The 20,455-nt window shown below is 35.4% G+C and overlaps 1 protein-coding gene across 1 annotated transcript in view; it reads left to right on the plus strand.

Annotated features, from left to right (window-relative positions):
• The window catches only part of NUP133 (nucleoporin 133), a 36,811-nt gene that overhangs the window by 648 nt on the left and 15,708 nt on the right, over positions 1-20,455 (plus strand). The window contains exons 2-17 of the mRNA XM_075146423.1: positions 2,458-2,576; positions 3,377-3,480; positions 4,563-4,670; positions 6,394-6,525; positions 9,149-9,319; positions 9,963-10,118; positions 10,211-10,281; positions 10,752-10,899; positions 11,450-11,597; positions 12,314-12,471; positions 13,655-13,746; positions 15,894-16,057; positions 18,240-18,334; positions 18,463-18,687; positions 19,680-19,802; positions 20,242-20,341. Coding sequence (XP_075002524.1) covers positions 2,458-2,576; positions 3,377-3,480; positions 4,563-4,670; positions 6,394-6,525; positions 9,149-9,319; positions 9,963-10,118; positions 10,211-10,281; positions 10,752-10,899; positions 11,450-11,597; positions 12,314-12,471; positions 13,655-13,746; positions 15,894-16,057; positions 18,240-18,334; positions 18,463-18,687; positions 19,680-19,802; positions 20,242-20,341 — 2,114 coding nt within the window. The remainder of the gene's footprint in view (positions 1-2,457; positions 2,577-3,376; positions 3,481-4,562; positions 4,671-6,393; positions 6,526-9,148; positions 9,320-9,962; positions 10,119-10,210; positions 10,282-10,751; positions 10,900-11,449; positions 11,598-12,313; positions 12,472-13,654; positions 13,747-15,893; positions 16,058-18,239; positions 18,335-18,462; positions 18,688-19,679; positions 19,803-20,241; positions 20,342-20,455) is intronic.

The raw sequence follows: 20,455 nt of genomic DNA on the forward strand, positions 1-20,455 counted from the left end.
GCTCGGTGGGTATTTGGGGAAGGAGTCTGCCGTGCACACTCAGATAGCTGTTACTGAGGATCTGAAAGACTCGCTCTTTGTTTCCTAAAGTAGCACTAATTGTTGAGAGAGCCGAGAGGAAGTTAGGCAGATGATTTAAAAAAGTGGCAAAAAAAGTGTCATCATTTAAAAAAAAAAAAAAGAGCCAAGTGTTTAAGTGCTTGCCGTCTGAATCTCTTCCTTGAGTCTTGCAAACACAACCAAAACCCAGATGCAGGCACGGAGGCTTTTAGTTAGGTAAAATCATTTGACCTTACTGAGTAAAAGGAGGGGAAAAAGTGTTATTTGGTCATGTGTAATGGTCAGCAATTAGATTATATTGGTCCTGTGCTTCAGTGAATGTATTAAGGCATACTTCTGAATGAGCCTGATGAGAGGGCTCTGCCTGAAAGCTCTTGCTTTCAACTGTACAAGAAGGTTCAAGAAAATATTTCGTCCCTCTTTGCAAACCCTGCCTCATTTTTACATGCTCAAGCCATTGTAGGTTACAACGTTGCTGTTTCACAAATGCAGTTTTACCATTTGTTTTTCTGTTGAGATTATTGTAAGATATTCTGTATCTCTCATCGTCCTTAAATCTCTTTTCAGTAGTTTTTCTGCAATATCCTTTTGAGATGTGTACATGGTAGGTCATCCTAGTACTCGAGAAGCTGTATGTGGAGTTGTCATCATGTTTTCTGTTTTGCCTTTTATTCTGTATTTAGTAACTCAGATATTCTGTTTGCTGTTTGACTGTCCTAAATAATATTGTACTGTCAAGAGACTGTCACTCTGGTAGTTGGTTTCTTTTATGACTTTGAAGATCTTAGACACCAATCTTTAAAAATTTTAGACACCAGTAAAGGTTTATAGAGGGGAAACTTTCCTGCAGTGTATAAATTAGCCTTTCTTTCCTCTGTATTTTTTTTTGCTTATTGTTTTCTTTTATACAGGGTTTGGTCTACAGTAAGACTTTTCCTCATGTCTTCCAGCTTGATTTCTTTAGGAATCTTTGATGAGGGATCTTTTTGAAAGCTTTTAGGAAATTTAAGTACTTAATATTGTCTGGATTGTATTCACTGACTTTTTTGCAGAAAATTCTGATAGAACTGTTAGGCATGACTTTTCTGTGTGAAAAGGAAAAACAGAAAAAAAAAATCTATGAGAGTTACTAATCTATGTTTACTCATTTTGCTCATTTACTTTCCTACAGGAGTAGTAAGACTTTATTAGTCTGTGGTTTCTCAGGTGTTTTCAGATTCTGTCTAGGATATTTGATATACTCTGTTCTCACGGTAACAAATTCTGACTGAAACATTTTACAGTTGAACGGTTTTAAGGTTTTTTAAAAGTTGTATGTACATTAAAACTATAAATCTACAATACCACATGTTCAGTGTTATAACTATCTCTTATTAGTGTTTGAATTCGAGGGTTGCTCAGATGTATCCCTGGTATAGGAAAAATATGAAAATAATAAGAACCTCTATATTTAAAAAGAAGATAAAATAGTCAAAGTTTAGGCCTTCTTCCCCCCTTCCCCTCTTCTCCCTTCCATGTGAATGAAAACTGAGATATAACTTGAGCCCCAGATCAATTTCAGGGGTTCAGAATCACTTTTCTCAGGAGCAGCTATTTTTTGTTGAGATAAACAAGATTGCCCGTTTTCAGTTCTGGGGAACTTTTACTTTAGGTCTGTTTAATATGGTGTTTTTCCCAACTGGGTGTCAGGCTTGTCTTCTAGCTGTGTATCATCGTCTTTTGGCATTTCACACTGGGGAGGTCTGTGACATCATTTTACTTGTGAGGAGAAATAAAAAAAGGGCAGTATCTTCTAAAAGCAGAGAAATTTACCTACTTAATCGTGTTCAAAAGACAAGACAGACCTATGCTGTTCCAGAGAGAGAAGGCGGGGGAAGATGCAAAGCTGCTCTTATAAATTACATTTTGAGATAAATAATGACTGAAACAGGTGAGAACTGCAGTCTCCGCAGGAAAACAAGGGCAGTAGAAGTGCTAGCTGATCCAAGCTGCCACGGGCGCTCACGGTGTTGCACAGTGCGTACTGCCCAGCAGCGTTAGAACTGGGGGTGGAAACAGGCCCTGCAGTCAGGGAGGAACTTCTGTTGAGCTTCTCCTGGCATTGTGGATAGCTTTATTCTATAGATAACCAGAACGTAAAGAAGTTGAACAGTGATTTTGTTGCTGGGCATATTCAAAATCAGCTCTTTAAAAAATAAAGGGATTTGATGACAGCTAACAACTTGTAAGGAGGCCACCAAATGACTGTTTTAGCTGGCGCTCCCAGAGGGAGCGTGTTTATTTTACGTAAGCCCATTTCATCACGTCTGTTTCTAAACAGATACTAATGAAGTAAATGTCTGTTGAAACTGATGAAGAAACAATAAAAACTAACTATAACTTTTTGTTTTGTTTAAGAGCAACTCCTACCAGAGTTATCCAGCATCCCTCAGCAAGTGAGACTATTAACTATGATGTTAAGGCTTTTGGATCCTCTCTGCCTGTTAAGGTTATGGAAGCCCTGAAGAAGGCTGATGGTAAGAACTGATTTTATCTGTTATTTTTCTGAAAATTAACAGGCGAGAGAAGTGTTAACATGTCGATGATGCCATTTAAATGCTGACTTTACAGTGGAAACTGAAATGTTTGCGCCTTGGTTTGAATCCAACTTAGTTAACTATGTAACTATAATTGTAATAACACCCATGTCGGTATGGATGCATGTAAATATCCTTCAGGTGCTGTCTTAACCAATATATCGTAAAGTGCAAGGTTATAAAGAAAACCAGTAGTGGTTTTTTGGTAACTTTTGCTTATTGGTTCTTTCTCATCTTTTTCACTTGTTTTGATTCTGTTGTATCCTGGAGTGGATGCTCTAATTTTTTTTTAATTTATTTTTCATCCACATTTGTTATCACTTCTAAAAGCCCCAGTGATAGAAACCTTTCCCTGAGTTCAAGAAATTGGTCTCCTAAGCAATTTTTCCCTGTGGTTAAGTTTTCTTTTTTATAGTACATATAAGAGGAACCAAAAATGCGTATCTTTATAATAGCTTTGTAAATTGCTGAGCAATTTTTATCTGCTGTAAATTGATGGAAATAGCTTCTAGGATAGTCTTGCTTTTCACTCTCAGAAGTTGAGCGTTTGTCGAATGGATTTTTAAACTATGTAGTAATTTAGTATCTTAATCAAATACATGGAAATTCTAACATGGAATTTAATTTAATAGAAACTGTATTTCTTATTTTCATATGAGAATGAAAGTTTATTCGTTTTAAGGTTACTCTGCATTGTTTTAAAAATCTGAATGCTTTAAAAAAAATTACTTTTTATGTAGCTGATGACCAGCTGAGCGTTCAAGTGGATGAAAGTGGATGGGCCTGGCTAGTCCATAAGGAGAGGCTGATTATTTGGAAGATTGGTCAGTCTCCAGTAGCTAAGGTAACTGAAAGATGAAGATGGAAAGACTTCTATATTTAATGCTAGTTGAACAAGTTATTCAGTTGTGTTTTTTTAAAGCAAGAGTTTCTTTATAAATTGGAGTTTGTCTAGTTTCCCCCAAAAGCAGCAGGGTTGGTATGAAGTCATACTAACAACAGTAACTGAAACTCAAGCTTTTGAGGGAGCTTAACATTTTTATATTCCTCTCTTCATTTTTAATTGTCACCTTGACACTAAGGTTAATTCTTTGCATTTTAATAGGTGTGTCTCTTATGTTAGATAGTCTCAATAAAGCTTATTTTAATAGTACCAAAACTAGTTGATATGTTACAGATTGGTTTAGATGATTCTGGGACTGATTTTCAACTTGTCAAAAAAAAAAAAAGGTTAGTTTCAGCTGTGCTGAACATACGTTTCATCTAGGTTTCTTATGTCAAGAATTTTTTTTTCCCCTCTGGGCAGTGTTTCTTTCAGCATCATGCTATTCAGTGAATAGCAAGTATGGTCAGAGGAAAGCTGTAGTTACAAAATCAGTATCTTTCAATTAGTGCAACATATGTTAATTATACAGGTTGTGCACTTACAGTGGAGTGTCAGTTATATGCATTCTGGTACTTGTAGAGATTTTTCAAGGGATTAAAATCTTTCTGATTGTTTAACTTTGTGGGGGGGAGGGGAGGGAAGGGAGGAGCGTTTCCCCTCTCTGCTCTGTTAGAACCTAGTGAGCTTTTTCTAGTTCAATTTTGTTTTGCTGCCTTGTTAGCATATTGTATTGAGGAATGGTCAAATAATTGCACCTCTGAAAGAAGTAATTCAATATTGTAGTGTTGTGAGAAACACTCAGAAATAACTAAAGAAAACCAGTCATGTTTGAAAATGTACAATTAGGTGGTTTTTAGCTGTTTGCTAGTTGTGACAACCTTGATGAAAATGTCTTGTGACATTCTTTTGGTTCCCTTACACAGTGTCTGGGCTAGTTGAAAATTAGTTTTTAGCAGGGCCAAAAAGTCTAAAGACTTTGTGGCAGAGGAACAAGTTCTTCTAGTCTCCTATTTATTATGGCATCTCTTTCTTTCTTACAGTTATCTTTGTGCAAGGAACTGCAGCTGCCACCCAGTGACTTCCAGTGGAGTTCTAGTTTAGCAGCTATATCTTGTCTCAATTCTTCAGGTGAAGCGTCTTCTCTGCAGGTGATCAACTTTTAAATTTTAGTGTTTAAAAATACTTTTATGGTAACTTTGAATATATCCTATTGTATCAAGTACTTACTTGAAAACTTCATTTGGTGTGGTACTATCTATTCAAAAGGTCAGGATTGATAGTTTGCAATACATATGTTTGAAATAAACAAAATAGTCTTTTCAAACTACACAGTTTACATGAATCAGGATCAGATTAAATAATTGTTTTCCTAAGGATTACTTGGAGTGCTTTCGTAACAAACAAAATACAGTAAACTAAGAAGTATTGTGTTAACAAACACCAGGGCGATCAAATATTCAGTTTAAGCAAGTGCAATTTAAATGCATGCCGGCTGAAAAAGTTGTTCAGCAGTGGTTTAATTCTGAATACGCACGGATGAGAAGCAAACACCAGCACCCTCCCTTGGCTGGTCTTTACAAGGAAGCTGGCACTGGGAGGACAGATGACTTAATCTGTCTTGACTGATTACTTTCCTAAGTGCCTTTTCGTAACATGCTGTGCTAGAGGGTGAGGTTTGAAGAGCTGTTAAGTTTTCTGAGTATGTTAATGTGTCTGTTACTACCATTCATGAAGGAAAAAAGCTCTCATTTTCAGCTTGGGTGTAGTTTTCAGTTAATATATGTGGTGTTCTAATAAAACTGGATAAGCAGTTGTCTTTGGAAGGAAGAAGCAGCACAGAATATGTAATAGAGTCTTTTCTTTTGACTTGTTACTGTGTTACACTTCCAGATGATGAAAAGCACTCTTAATATCTTGTGATTAGCTCATAAAACTCTAAATGCTCTATGACTTGGTCATACCCAAAGAAGTTTAAGACGAAGTAAGACACCTAAACCAAGATTATTTTTTTTACTTCCTCTTTCTTCAGCTTGTGAGCTATGCGTGTACACTATGATTTTATAGAGTGAAGTAGAAATATTAGTGGTAGAAAATATTTCACTAAAAGGAAAATTATTAAACAATGGGCAGGAATCACAAAGGACAATGCGTTCTTTGGTGTTTTTTTAATTGCTATGACATTCGTTAGCCAGCTGTATGAAGATCTGTGTCGAGTCAAAAATCAGTTAGAAAACTCCAAGGAGATCAATAACAGCTTTCAGCTACAGTTCTTCTGTTGTTCTGTACCAGTTGATTAGGTACAATGCTTTCTATCTAAATCTCTACTTGAACACAGTCTCGTTTCATAGTTTGAATTTGGTATCCGAGTGATTTCCTGAGTCAGAAGCCCTAATGTAGGCATACTGTGGGCTTATGTGTTTATACAGAGAAGAGCCACCGTGTGATTTGATATTTCTCTTAATGACACTACAGCAGTTTCTTTTGTTAAATTATAGTCTGCATTTTAAGTCTTCTATAGCAGCTTATAACTTTTGGCATCTGGAACTCTCCACAGGCTCTTTTCTGTCTTGCAAGTGTAAGTTTCATTTGCATTTCAGTAGCAGACCCTGAATTATCAGGAACAAGAACCAGCAGAAAATATTATTGTTAGCAAAATAGGCGAGTATAACGTACCCTGCACATATTAGATTATGCTACAGAATAATTTTGCAATTCAGTTCTGGGTTTGGCAGTGTGCATCCATAGGTATTTACTACTTTTTTGTGTATTTGTCACCCACAATCTTGATATGTAAAATAACGTGTTTTAGTTAAAGCCGCAGTCTGATTATTATTATCTTGCATGTTCTGTAAATTATTTTTTCACTTTAAGTCTCTGGCCATAATGGTTGCTACCAGCGAAGGTTCTGTGCGCTACTGGCCCAATCTTGCACATGAAGGTTCCTATACGGAGACTTTTACAGATTTTGGAGGCTCTCTGTGCAGTTTCCTAACAGCAGTAAAGGTACAGTACAGTATGATTTATATTAAAATACTGCTTTAATTCCTAATTTAAAAATTAAAAAGCATGTTCCACATTATCAGTCCTAAATCTCCAATAAATGTTGCAAAGCAAACTATCAAACATTCTGAGGAGTAATTTCAGAGATTGTTCACGAGTGTGATGATCTTAAGTAGCAGAGATGACTGGTAGTCATAAATAATAATGTTAAAGTTGGGGAAGCATGCAGGATTCGCCCAGAAGGTTAACAGGACTGATTTGGTACCTCAGCCTATGAGGAGTGTCAGTATTACTATTGTGATTACTTCCAGTGGTAGAAACCCTGCTATCACAAAAGCAGAGTACTGCTTCATCTGAATCCACAAACCCCACACTCAATGTCTTGTGGAATAGCTCACTGGTGACTGTATTTGAGAGATTTCTGTACGGAAGTAATGAACAGGTATATTATGAATTGTTCTTAGAAATTCTGTTTTCTGCTGTTGATGTGCCTAAATGGGGAAAACTCTCAAAACAGAATATATCCAAGAATTCAGTGTGTGTTACAATATGTGTTATCTTCAAAACTAGTTATTGTCAATTAAATTACATTTTATCTCATGACCTTTTCAACATCTACTGTTCATATCCTGTAATATGAATATTATTTTAGGGCACCAGCATGTCATAAACATTTATAAACCTAATCAGAAGACAGTGATCTTAATGACAGATTTCTTAAGAGTTTCAAGATCTTAAGAAACACTAATATGTATCTACCCTATTAGAGTTGAATTTTGCCCAAGCTTCAGATATCAAGATGAAGAAAGCAAGGTCTTATCATACCTGTAGTTGAAATATTGACATCAATGTGAAGTCAGAGCTGGAGGAACACTGTTTTTTTTTTCAGAGGAGAACCCTTTTATTAATCAGTGTTCTAAAGCTGCATTATTACTTACATGACAACTTAGTCATCCTGTCACTGGGCAGATTTAAACTTTAGCAAAATTTTTGTATAGTATGGTGATGAAAATGGTGCTGGTTGTTTGTTTGTTTTTTAAATTTTTTAAAAATTTTGTTCTGTGAACGTTTCCTGTACAGGTAAACAGTTCATTCTTTCAGCAACCTCCAGGCCCTTAGCATTCTTTTTTTGTTTGGTTGGGTTTTTTTCTGGTCTGGTTTGGTTTGGTTTTGTTGTTTTGGGGTTTTTGAGGGGTTTTGGGGGTTTTTTTGGGTTTTTTTTTTTTTTAAATTGTTGTACATCTAGCAGGCTTTGTTCATTCCCTGTAACATACAAACTTTGATCAGTTTTGAATTGAAGGCACCTTTTTTTTAATGCCTTGGTGGTAGGGGGCGTGAAGGCTACGTCTGTGTTAGCAAGTAGTGAAAGGCAATAGTTGAGAATGTATAAAGTAAAAAGGTTAGTGCTGAGGCAATGCCATGATCTACACTGGTCGTTTAGGGGGAGGGGGTTGTTATTTTGAACTAGTTCCAACGTAGCTGCATGAAATAAATATCTGTTAGTGGTCAGAGCCCATCTTTCAGTTTAGTTTCATTCAAAGGGCGTACAGCTGGTACACTGGGACTGCTCTGTGATGTGACGTGATCCGGCAGGTAGTATGTGGGGACACACAGAAGGGCAGTTCAGAAACAGACTTTTGATACTACTTAAAGTGCTAATGTAGATGCATCCATTAGGACAGGCAAGAGATGCACGAACAGAAGTCTCTGCCTCCTAAATGAGGTATATAAACACCTACAATGGAGTGCATATTTTGCATAATGCACAAGACACTTCACATTTTCTTAGCGCAAAGGTAACACTTTTTTTTCATCATTAGGATTACATGAGATTTTGGTTCTGTTGTCAAACTGAAATGGAGTTTCATGGATAAGAAAATGAGTCTCTGCCAGTGCTATGTATCAGTCAGATGTTCGACTTAGTGCTCATATTTATTATTTCTTTAAAAAAAACAAAAAACAACAATAAAAAACAAGCAAAAAAAACCCCAACAGAAAACAACTTCTTTCTTTGTATCTGCATATTGTTTTCTTTCCTGGTCTGACACTAGCATTGTGGTATCTTTTCTCAGTTATACATTCATTAATGCACTATTCATTTTTTAATTACCTATACCAGTCTTTTTTGACATAACCAGATGGAAGATTGGTTATGCAGTTCATTTAGATTAGTGTCCTGTAGGATAGGATGCTATTAAAAAAAAAAAGTTATAGTGTGCTTAATAACACTTCAAGTTTTAAATGCACACATGGAAGTTGAATGTTATTTAATTCATAATTCAATGTATGAATGTTACATGTACTAGTGCCTGTAGAGATTGATTAAATATATTTTCTTTTCATATTTTTCACAAATATAGTTTAAAAAGTACACTGTGAGCTGTACGCTGCATTAATTCAAGAATTCAGAATAATGTGGAAAAATCTGTTTAAACAGTTTTTTTTATGCAATAAATACTTTCTTTTTTTATTTATTTTCTTTGTTAGCTCTCAAGTGCTATGGATGGCTTGTTCTTGTTTAGTGTTTACCCTTATGAACTGACATAAAGCATTTTATCTGACAATAGAATTGTTTCAGGAATGTGATTTTTATTTTTTTAATATAGTTGCTTTTTCTTTTTGTTAGGGAGGAAGCTTTATTTTATCATCTTCCAGAGGCCAGCTAGTTCGATTGATACCAGATAGTTCTGGCAAGATTCATCAGCATGCCCTGCCACAGGGTCAGGGCATGTTTTCTGGAATTGGTAGAAAGGTTTCTTCTCTTCTGGGTATATTGTCTCCTGGACATGATGCTGTGGTAAGCTTGAAAAACATTCATATAGTAATCTGCTTTAATTTCTCCGTGCAATTTCTAGCCTCAGTGTTTAAGAAAGAAAAAAGAAAACACCGTGTAAGGATGTTTGACCAAAAAAAAGAGACAAGACTCAACTCATTTATGTTACTTACATTTCATTGAAATTGGAAAGAAAGACAGAAACCAAATAAATCTGTGTGCTTTGTAAAGGAGAATGCTGACTTGCTCTTTAGATTTGAATAAAAGGAGACTTCAAAGTAGCAATACTTCCTGGGGAATACGCAATGATTCAATGTCTTGCCTCTTTCTAGTAATAGCCTCATTACTACTTGAAGAAACTAACAGTAACCCGTAATTTTACTTTTCTGATTTAGGGTTGCCAAGGGTTGGTGATTGGGTTGAGCTTTGTCAATGAACTCCACAAAAGCTGGAAGAAAGTGTGAGAAACATACTTATATAGATGTTCTTATATCTGTAAAATAAGACTTCCCATGGAAATTATTGTAATACTCTCATCTTGTAATGTAACTTGTGTAGGTTGCCCAAAGAAGTGATTTTTTTTGTGGATTCAGAGTGGTGTAGGTTGTTGTATCCAAATATTAAGGCTGTGCTTTAACCTTTTTAGCTTTTTATTTTTTAAATGCAGATTTCTAGCGTTCTTTGGGATGAAGAGAGATCAAGCTTTTATATGCTAACAAGTTCAAATCTAAACAAATGGGAGATTGATGATTCGTCAGAACGTTATATTCTCAGCTGGGATGTCAATAGGATCCTGAAAGAACATATTACAGATGCCATTTGGGTAAGAGCCAGCTCACCTGGAAAGGGTTTGTGTGTTTGTTTAATTAATAGCCTATTTATATATAGTTATAGGTCAGATGTATTGTTTTTTAGGGTTCTGAAAGTAACTATGAAGATATTAAAGGAGGAGTAAATATACAATACATGGATTTGCAACAGAATCGGTAAGGAAGTACACTTGCATCTGGTAAGACTTAGATTAATGAGATAAACGTGTTCTGTTTTCTTCAGAAAACTTTATGTAAGTAATTGCGATTTAATTTTACTTGAGTGCCACTGTGATAAAATAAGCATGTCATATTAGGTAGCTAGGTTATCCTATACTTCATGCTATAATTATCTCTTCAGCATTACAAATTCGTTACCTAAGAATAATTCCTTTCAGTATCTCTTGTATTTAATTTAATTACATAAAATCACAACCGTCTTTGTTCATTTTTGTACTGCAATATGAATACTGTTAATATAAAACAGCTTGAAAGAACAAGTAGTATAGTCTTTCTTTCAATATTGAAAAATAATTATTTGTGATTGTACTGAAATACCTGTTTTTGTAAGTGGTAGAGTTTGAGCAAGATTATTACAAAATGTGTAATAATCATCTCTCAACGGTGTGATATCTGTTGTTGAATAGTGGTGGACTGGTGATACTTGCTGCAGCATGGCATCCTGGAGATCGTCCATGTCTTGTCTACTACACTCTGATAACAGTAGAAGATAAAGGCTACCAGATGTCTGATGATGTTGTTGTGGAGGTCACACAGTATAATCCATCTTTTCAGGTATGCAGATGAAGGCTCTGAAACGGAATTAAGAAAGCACACTGTTTCAGAATATTCCTGTATATTAATCAGCTATCAGATTTTTGTCTAAAGGAAAATCAAGTTCTCTGTCTTAAGGTTGTTCTTGGAAGTACGTATTCGTGGTATGCCAAGTAAAATGTGTACTAGCATCTTTTAATGTTTAATAGTAACTGTATGTAAAGCATAAACTTTACATATTTTAAAGTATAAGATAAAAAAGCCTCAAAAATAGAAGTCTAAACATCGCGAATATTTGTAGAATAACTGTAGAATAATTTGTAGAATAATCTGTTAACTTATCTCTCCAGGTGAATTAATATATATGGAAGAAAAAAAAAATCCAGAATCTTAAGTTTTAGGGTAAATTAAAAGTGGTTTTGTTTAGGTTTTTTAGGTTATAAGTTATATCCATATGTTCTTCTTAAAAATTAAAACAAATTCAGGCAACTCGGATCAGCCTTTAAAATGTTAGGTGTTTATTTAACGTTTTTATTATATGTGTGATATTGTTCATATGTAATGCTTTCAGTCAGAAGAGGAAGTGTTGTGCTGTCTGGTAGTCCCAGATTACTTTAGCCATGCTGCTTACCTCTATAAGGAAGATGAAGTGTTTGCTTGTTCCACTGGAACTGGAAGAATTTCTTTACCACAGGAGAAGATCATATTTGGCATACAAGGTAACATGCAGAGGAGAAAAAAATTAAATTTCATTGATACTTTCTCATTGAATGTTTTTACAGTATTTAGATTTCTCGGAGAGCAGAATCATATTTACTCTCCTTTTTCTCTTTATTAAATCTTTGAAGTTGGGAGTTTCTCATGAGCGTATGGAGAAAGTGCTGACGTGACATCCAGTATTGTTATCGCTTACTTGACAGCATTTCAGATGAAAATTAAGTAGATCCCCACTCTTGGGTGGAGATTTTGTTTGTGGGGTTTTTTCCCTTTTTTTTTTTTCTTTCCTTCCAGCATTCACTGTGGTTTTTTTTTTTAAGTTAACTTTGTGTTGAGGCTCAGCCTAAAATTCATACTAGGTACCTGTCAGATATCTCTAAGCATGTCATCCTTGACCTTCAGAGGTGTTTTCAAGTAGGACGTGCACATAGGTCCTTAAATAGAATTTGAACTACCTGAATCTCAATTTTTTTTTTTTCCCCTTCTTTTTTTTTTTAAACTTACAGTATCTGGAAATCTGCATCTTGAGTAGCAAATAGTATCCACAATTTCTGTAAGTCAGGTGCAGTTGTCAATTACTGTTGGTTGATTCATGACAAAATTTAATAATTGTCTATGAAACTGTTAACGTTTTGTTCTTAAATTAAAGTGGCATTTATGTGCTTTTTTTCCTTTCTTTTTTTTCTTTTTTTTTTTTTTCCCTCTCCCCTCATCTTAGGAGATAGCATTTTAGGAGCAGGTTCCTGTACTAGCCTCCCCATCTTCTTTACCAAAAAAAGTGGACTTATCACCATTTTGTCCAGGGAAAACATTTCTGTGCTTCCTGAAGACCTTGAAGATTCCCTGTCCTCTTCTCTTGCTGGGCCAAGAAGTGAGGTAATGGTTGTTTGTTTGGCTGGTTGAAAACTGAGGGTAGAAATAAAATGGTTTTTTGGCAGTTTTGATTTTTCACTGTGGAAATCCTAGCTTGTTTGAGTTTTAAAAGGTTTTTTTTAAATAGGGACTCAAACACTTGTAATGAAGGCAGTTTTCAAAACCCAAGAGATTTTACATCATCTGCCAGTTTGAATAACTTTTTTGTTTTGCCTTGTTTTGAAGTCGAGGTACCTATGAATTTTTTTTTTTCCTTCACGTAAATGTATTACTGTATGCCAGTAGGCCTGATATAACACTACTGTAGAGACTCAGACTTTGTTCTCACTTTTTGATCAGGATGGTTTCTTCAGTCTTTTGTGTCTGTTCTTTTGTGCATATAAGAGACACTTTTTTCTTATCACGCTGTGAAAAGCTTGGAGGCTAAGCTGAGAAGGGCTATATAGTGGCTGAATATTCTTTCTGCTATGGTTTTGTTTGGTTTTTTTTTTTTTAATACTGTCTTATAAAAATATGCTAAAATATTTTTATTGGTATTTTGTGCAATGTGCATTTATTAAGCTCTTATTTACATCAAACATGTTTTGTTTAAAATGTGTGTGCCCTGGAGATGTCCTGAAGTGGGAGGGAAGAATAGAAAAGTTGTTACAGTATAAATTATAGAATATTTCTATGGCGTTATAGTGAGTTTCAATCCTTATTCCGATTAAATCATCTTTTAAATCAGTTATTACTAACTAGTATTTTAGTGGAAGATCTTTGTGGTGATTGCTCAGATGGAACTATTTTTTTTTCTTATTGAACTAATCTCTAGTTAGATTTATCTGCACTTACATTGTTTTTGCAGGTGATGGTACTCGTGAATACCTTCTAAATTCTGTCAAAAATGTTGGTTTTGAATGTTAAAATATTTAAAAGTACCATAAAAAGTTTGACTGGTGAAATAAGTTGGCGTAAGTTCCTTTGCAGTTTCTGTGAATTTTATTAAAACGCTTGAGGTCAAACCACTGTGTGACTTTCATTGTAATGTATTTTGTGGGCTTATGTTTGGCTTAATAAACACAACTGCTTCCAGGTGGCATTTTTATTTTAAATCTATGTTGTTGCTACTTAGAAAAATTGTTTTCATTTTGTAATGAAGATTGATATTTGTCTTTCAGCTGAAGTTTTTACTTTGCATTTTCAGAGTCCTGCGTTTGACGCAACCAGTAGGCTAGAAATTATAGCTCAAGAAGATAAGACCAAATTACTGAAAGCTGCTTTTCTACAGTACTGCAGGTAGAAATTGCACTTGATTTTTGAGGCTTTGTTTGTTTGCTGTTCTTGAAGGCACTCTGATATTTGAGTAAGAGATTGTCTTGGTAAAGATACTCTTGTACTGTTTTAATTAAAGCTATTTTAATGACACATGCACGTTTTTATTAGGAAAGTGTTAGATATATCTTGAGCTACTGAAGAAGTGATACATGCTAGAAAGGAGCAGACTTCTATAATCTCAATTACTTTTCGCTTACTCTGCATAAATTCTGTGATGTTACATTACTGCCAGTGAAACTATTTTAAACTTTGTTATTTTGACTTCTTTATTCTTTTCCAAGTGCTGTTTTGTTGTTAAAAAACATTCTTTCCTTTTCCTCATTTTTATTTGCATAGCTGTTTTCAGTAATACTTTCAAATATGTTTAATTACTATTTATGTGGCCATGAAGAATAACTAGCATGGCAGATTCTGTGGCAAGTTGATATTGTTTTTTAGAGTGACTGATGCGGGGGGGGGAGTGCGAGTGGAAGGAAATACATTGTTTGTCAAACAATCCTAATTAAAGCAACCTGACTGTCGGGAGGCATGCAACGCCTCTGAGAGGTTTGATGTTGAGATGTGTGATGTAAACAAAGGAGGAAGAGGAGAGATAAGAAGATAAACAGAGCTATAGACTTAGATTGTTTTCAATATATATTTATTTCAATATATATTTATTTAAAAAAAACCAAAACAACCCACAAACCCTCTTAGGACTAACCTCCTTAAAGAGTCTTAAAACTTGGAAAGAACTTGGAAAGATTTAAGATAACAGAAGTAGGAGTGCTTTTGACATAGAGCTGCATGTGAGGTAGCAGATTATGAAGGGGATTAGGCACATATAATAAAGGATAGAAAGATCTGTAAACATGCACAGAATTCAGAAAGAAAACCTGCATGTATCCACAAGTGGACATGTCAGTAAACAGAACTGCTGCTGAAGATGTCTGTAGTCCTGAGGTGACTGGAGTAGCTAAGGTCTGAGAGCACAGATAACAAATATGGAAGTTGATACCACCGAGGATGTGAACAAGGGGGTTGGAAACAGGGTCAGAAGAAAGTAGGAGGAGGTAGTAAGGAAAACAGTGTGAAACAGCATGGAAGTTTAATGTTATTTTGATTAAAATTTGGGTTAAATTTATGAAACTAGAAAAAATTAATAATTTGATGTGTACAATATTGATTCAGATTTTTTCCAGAAAAATAGTGTGCTAAAATGAATGGGAAAATCATCCACACAGCAGATATAGCAATGGCCTGTCCAGATGGCCAAGCAGTTGATGCAGAGCAAATAATGGAAGGTTGTTTAATAGAAGATTCAGCATATTCCAGTTTTTAAAAGTATAGTTTGCTTTAGTAAACCTTTGTGCAATTTCTGGATGCGCTGCTTTTTTTTAATTCAAGATATGTTGGTCATATAAACATTCGAACTGAAAGTCTCATGAAAAAATATAAATATTTCCAAAATCAGATAATATGTTGGAATCACAGTATCTCTTCTCAGTCAGAATACTATAATTTTTAGTCTCAAAATCAGATTAGTGCTTTTTGTGAGTATTGCATACTACTTACATAGAGTTCTTCAGTACAACTTCATACATTGGAGGTTTAAGTATTTGGATGCTTCTTACTATTTTACTTACTGACATGAATAGAATAGGATTCTCTGAAATTATAGAAAATAAGAATAATGCATTATATTTGCTGAAGCATTTTCCTGAGAGCTTTTACTCTATTGCCATTTGTGGGAGTGCTTACTTGTACTCTTGAGAGGATTTTAAAGCAAGCAATAGAAATTTGGTGGCTTAACTAACAGAGACCTCCAGACTTAGCTCTGTATGATGAATCTTTTCTCTTAAATAGTAATAATAGGGATAATAAAAAGTGACTTGAAACACTTCCTGGCTTGTGCTTTTGTTCTATAGATTGTGCATCTTGCTTTAAAAGAATTGGAGTACCTTTTATCCATAATTAGTTTAAAGACAGCCCAAATAGTGCTTGATGTTTATAATCTAAAGCACTTTTCAAAAAGCATATCAGAAAAATCCTACTAATTGAGTGGTCCTTGTTCCTATAATCCTATCTATTGTTTTTATTTCACATATTTTGCATTTCTTTTATTTCAGGAAAGATATAGTCAATGCACAAAGCATGGTAGTTGAGCTCTTTCCAAGTAGTGCAGATCTGGATTCTGATGCTGAACTGGATAGGGCAGTGACTCAGATCAGCGTGGACTTAATGGATGATTACCCTGCCTCTGATCCAAGATGGGCTGAATCTATTCCTGAAGGTAAACATAATGGTGTGGGGTGTTTTTGTTGGGGTTTTTAGTGTTGGTTGTTGGGTTGGGGTTTTTTTGGTGGAAAAACTGTCTGTAGTACTGTAGATAAAATTATAATTTAAGCTTTGCAAAAAAGGCATGGGTGTCCCTTGCCCTCTTCCACCACTAGATATATTTCCAGAAAGGCTAGAAGATGCATCCTATGAGACTGGCAGTTAAACTTGCAGTCTACTGTGGTTAGTTCTTGACTTCATATAGTAAACACAAACAGCAAAGAAAACATTTCTGAGAAGGGTACTTTATGCAAGGAACAGGTGGTGTCACTTTAGTGTTTCCATGTGTTGTCGTTTAACCTGGCTGGCAGTCAAACACCACACAGCTGCTTGCTCACTCCCCCCTGCCCTCCTGCCCCAAGGTGGGATGGGGGAGAGAATTGGAAAAAAAAAGTAAAATTCATGGATTGAGATAAAGACAGTTTAATAGAACAGAAAAGGAAGGGAAAAAAATAGTAGTAATAATGGTAGAATATACAGAATGAGTGCTGCACAATGCAATTGCTCACCACCTGCCAACTGATGCCCAGCCCGGCCCCGCCCCAAGCAGTGATTGCTGCTCTCCGACCAACCCCCAGTTTATGTATTGAGCATGATGTCATATGGTATGGAATACCCTGTTGGCCAACTGAGTCAGCTGTCCTGGCTGTGCTCCCTCCCAGCTCGTTGTGCACCTGGCAGAGCATGGGAAGCTGAAAAGTCCTTGACCAGTGTAAACACTACTTAGCAACAACTAAAACATCAGTGTGTTATCAACATTATTCCCCTACTAAATCTAAAACACAGCACTATACCAGTTACGAAGAAGAAAATTAACTCTATCCCAGCCGAAACCAGAACACCATGATTCCTTGTATAGATCTAAATTATTTTCCATAAATAGATATGTTGAGAGAAAGAGTTTATTTGCTCATGCTTAGCCCTTTGTCAGCATGGCTGCACAGCTTCTGGTAGGCTTGGATCCTGGGTAGAGTGAGCTCGTATCCCTCTGGGGCGTTGGAATTTATGTCTGCCTAAAAGAGGACTAGAGAAATTTATTTTGGAGAATTTGTTGTACGTAAAGGATTAAAGCTGACACGTTTTCAGCAAGAAACTTCTTTGATCATGCTTCCCTATCTCTTATGAACAGTGTTAATTTGAAACAGTCCCCAGGACCTCTAGGCAGCAGTTGCCAGTTACTGAGCAGAGACTTAGTTTGAAAGTTCATGTAGTAAATAGTTACAGATGGATGATGCTTCCTGCTGTTGTTTCTGCCTGGCAGCCAGTTAGAAATTGTCAGGCATCAGATCCTTAGTATTTTCTGAATCAAGTTTATTTTTAATTTGGCGGCTTATCTGCATTTATTCCTGGCTAAAGCAAGAAGTGAAAATCGATAGCTTCTTGGAAATAGTCTTGCTAATTTTGCTCATAGTGATAGTTCTTCGGATTTTTTGTATCTTGGTAGTCTTTTGCTTTAAAGCACACTTAGAATATACAAAAATTCTGAAATAGGAAAATAACTTGGGCTCTGGAGAGCTCTGCTGAGGTAAGATACTTGTGAGGATACTCATGAGGAAGCTTCCAGCTTCCATCATCCTTACCGACTCCTTTAAGGGCATGATTGTCCAGATGGAAATGTTAGCTGGCTTTTCAGATGCAAGCTCATTTGAGGAAGAAGAAAAGCAGAGCAGTGCTGGGCAACCACTTATGTTGTGCAGTGGAATTGTGCAGGCAACACAGAGTCAATTAGATCTGACTGCCTGTTAACACTTTATCTTGTAGTAGCTGTGGTCTAGGGCATAATAAATTTAGCAATAGCTAGTCCATATGAAGATAAAAATTTGAATCTGAATCTTACTAAAACTTGAATAAGCTGTTGAGATGCTATTTTAGCAGCATAATGAATTGAGTGCTTCAGAATAGTTGTATTGATCTAAAGATACTTGATTTCTTCTAAAGGCTTTACTTTAACTATGATGGAGTTCAAAAACCACATTAAAAATTGAATGGTAAGCAATATATAAATGTGTGTGCATATATTTAAAAAAAGTACCAGTGCAGTAACACTATAGAAATTTATAGAAATATGATAACTTGATAATAGTTATCAAAGAAATGAAGATATCAAGTGCTCTGATCTAAGATTTTTCTCTTTTCAGAAGCAGCTGGTTTCAGCAACACATCTCTCATTCTTCTTCATCAGCTGGAGGATAAGACAAAAGCACATTCCTTCTTCATTGAGTTTCTTCATCAGGTAAAATTATACTGATCTTTTGGTATCAGCACACACGGTAATTAGACTATTGTTTTGTCTTAAAGAAATTCTTCTAGAACACTGTTTGAAGTGCATGTGGTGTTTGTTTTTTTTTTTTTTAATAAAAGGTTGGTGTATTTGAACATCTGGGCAGTTTTCCAGTACGAGGGATGCCAATGGCAACTCGATTGTTGCTCTGTGAGCACGCAGAGAAACTAGCAGCAGCTATTGTTCTCAAGAATCACCACTCCAGGCTGCCTGATCTAGTGAATGCTGCTATACTGATCGCATTAAACAAAAGGGAGTGTGACATTCCACCAAGTCTTACCCCTGCCGATGTGTTCTTTCGAGAGGTAAGAAACCTGTTACTTCTGAATCATTGTATAGTATCACATAGTAAAAGTTGCAATGCTTTAATGTATACTTTGAATCTTTTCCCTTTAAAAATCAATTCAACTTTACACAATTTTCCTTTAAATAGGGATGGTGTGGTAGTATTTTCCTCACTTTAGTGTACATACTTTTTTATGTCTGCAACTGAAACATGAATTCTGACAAATTTCATGTAGCAGAAGTAAAGTTGTTATGATTTCCAATTAACCTACATGGATGAGCAATGAAAAAAATAAGTGAAGTTCTCTGCACATCAGAAAACATATGCTAAATTATCATTTTTAAGGGATGAACTGAAGAGTGTGAAGCTTTCCGGATAGGAGAGCTGCTTTGATGAGCTGTCCTGTATGGAATTGTATCAATTCAGTCTCTCATAATTTTTTGTCCTTTCTAACATTAGTTAGACTAAGCTAGTTCTCAGTTTATGCCACATTCCAGCCAAGTGTCCAGTCTTTCTTTCTTCCTTCTTGAGAAGAACTGTACAAAACCACTTATTCTTCAGAAGTTTTTTCCTGCAGAGGACAGTAGTTGCTAATGGAGAAAAAGAAATACAAAGGAAAATAAAAACAATAGTCTGCTATTTTAAAGCAGGTATGTTACCCAGTGTACTTTATCTAACCAAGGTTCTACTGCCAAATATTTCAGAAGAATATGGAGGGATATGCTTAATGAAAGTTTATGGAGTTGCCTTCAAAAAAGAAGATTTTTTTTTTTTCCTTCCAGATTTAAGTCTAGAAATAAGGCAATTCTTGTATTCTAAGTATTATATGAATTATAAGCTGGTGATTTCATTATCCATTTCAGTAGTTGATGCCTTTCAATATTTTTAGCTATTGATGTGGTTTCTACTAATATTTGTTTATTTTTCTATACAACTCATAACTTGGCTTTCAGGTATCAGCTGGTAATGGATATGTTTGTGCTCAGTGCAATTTTTCTTTCTATCTTTAAGGTCTCCCAGATAGATTCCATCTTTGAATGCTTACTAGAAGAAGAGGAACAAATCCTGAAAGACACACCTATTGAATCAATTGAGTGGGCCCAGATAGTTGTCAATGTGAACAACATCATTAAGGTATAGAACTGCATTAACTAAAATGTTTGTGTGAGGGGAAGGTAAATATTGAAAAGCACTCAAAAAGTTGAATTACTGATATGAGAAGGAAAGTGAATGCACTTTTCACATGTCCAAATATATTAGGAAGGAAAAGATGGTCTCATGCAGAGTTAGGGATATTCCTTTTCCTCCTGAGCCACTGCTAAAGAGAATTTGAGAAGTTGCAGCATTGTTGGAAGTTATGAAAGCATGAGTACGTAGCAAGGAGTGAAGAGCTTATGACTGAGGTTTCTTGCTCAGTCAGTATGTGCTCTTCTATACAATGAGAAGGTAGTGTAGAAAGAAGGGGGATATTCAAAGAATATTTCAGAATTATAAAAGACAACATCTTTTACACTCTGTATATGCAGTATATGCAGGTAGACTTTAAAGTACTTATGTCCTTGCCTTTAAATAGGACATGCTACAAGCTGCCTGTCAATATCGTCAATCTAGAGCCTCTTTATATAAGACAGGAGAGCTTCCAGAAAGAGAACCTGAATATATTCCATGGACAGGTGAGAAATTATTATTACTAGTTTATTAATTATCTCTCCTAAACAAAAATAGTTTTCATGAGTTTCAGAACAGAAGAATTTCAATCTGAATGTTAAACTTATTGTTAAAAGCTG

This window comes from Calonectris borealis, chromosome 3 (genome assembly GCF_964195595.1).
Source record: "Calonectris borealis chromosome 3, bCalBor7.hap1.2, whole genome shotgun sequence".
In the NCBI taxonomy this organism is placed as follows: domain Eukaryota; kingdom Metazoa; phylum Chordata; class Aves; order Procellariiformes; family Procellariidae; genus Calonectris; species Calonectris borealis.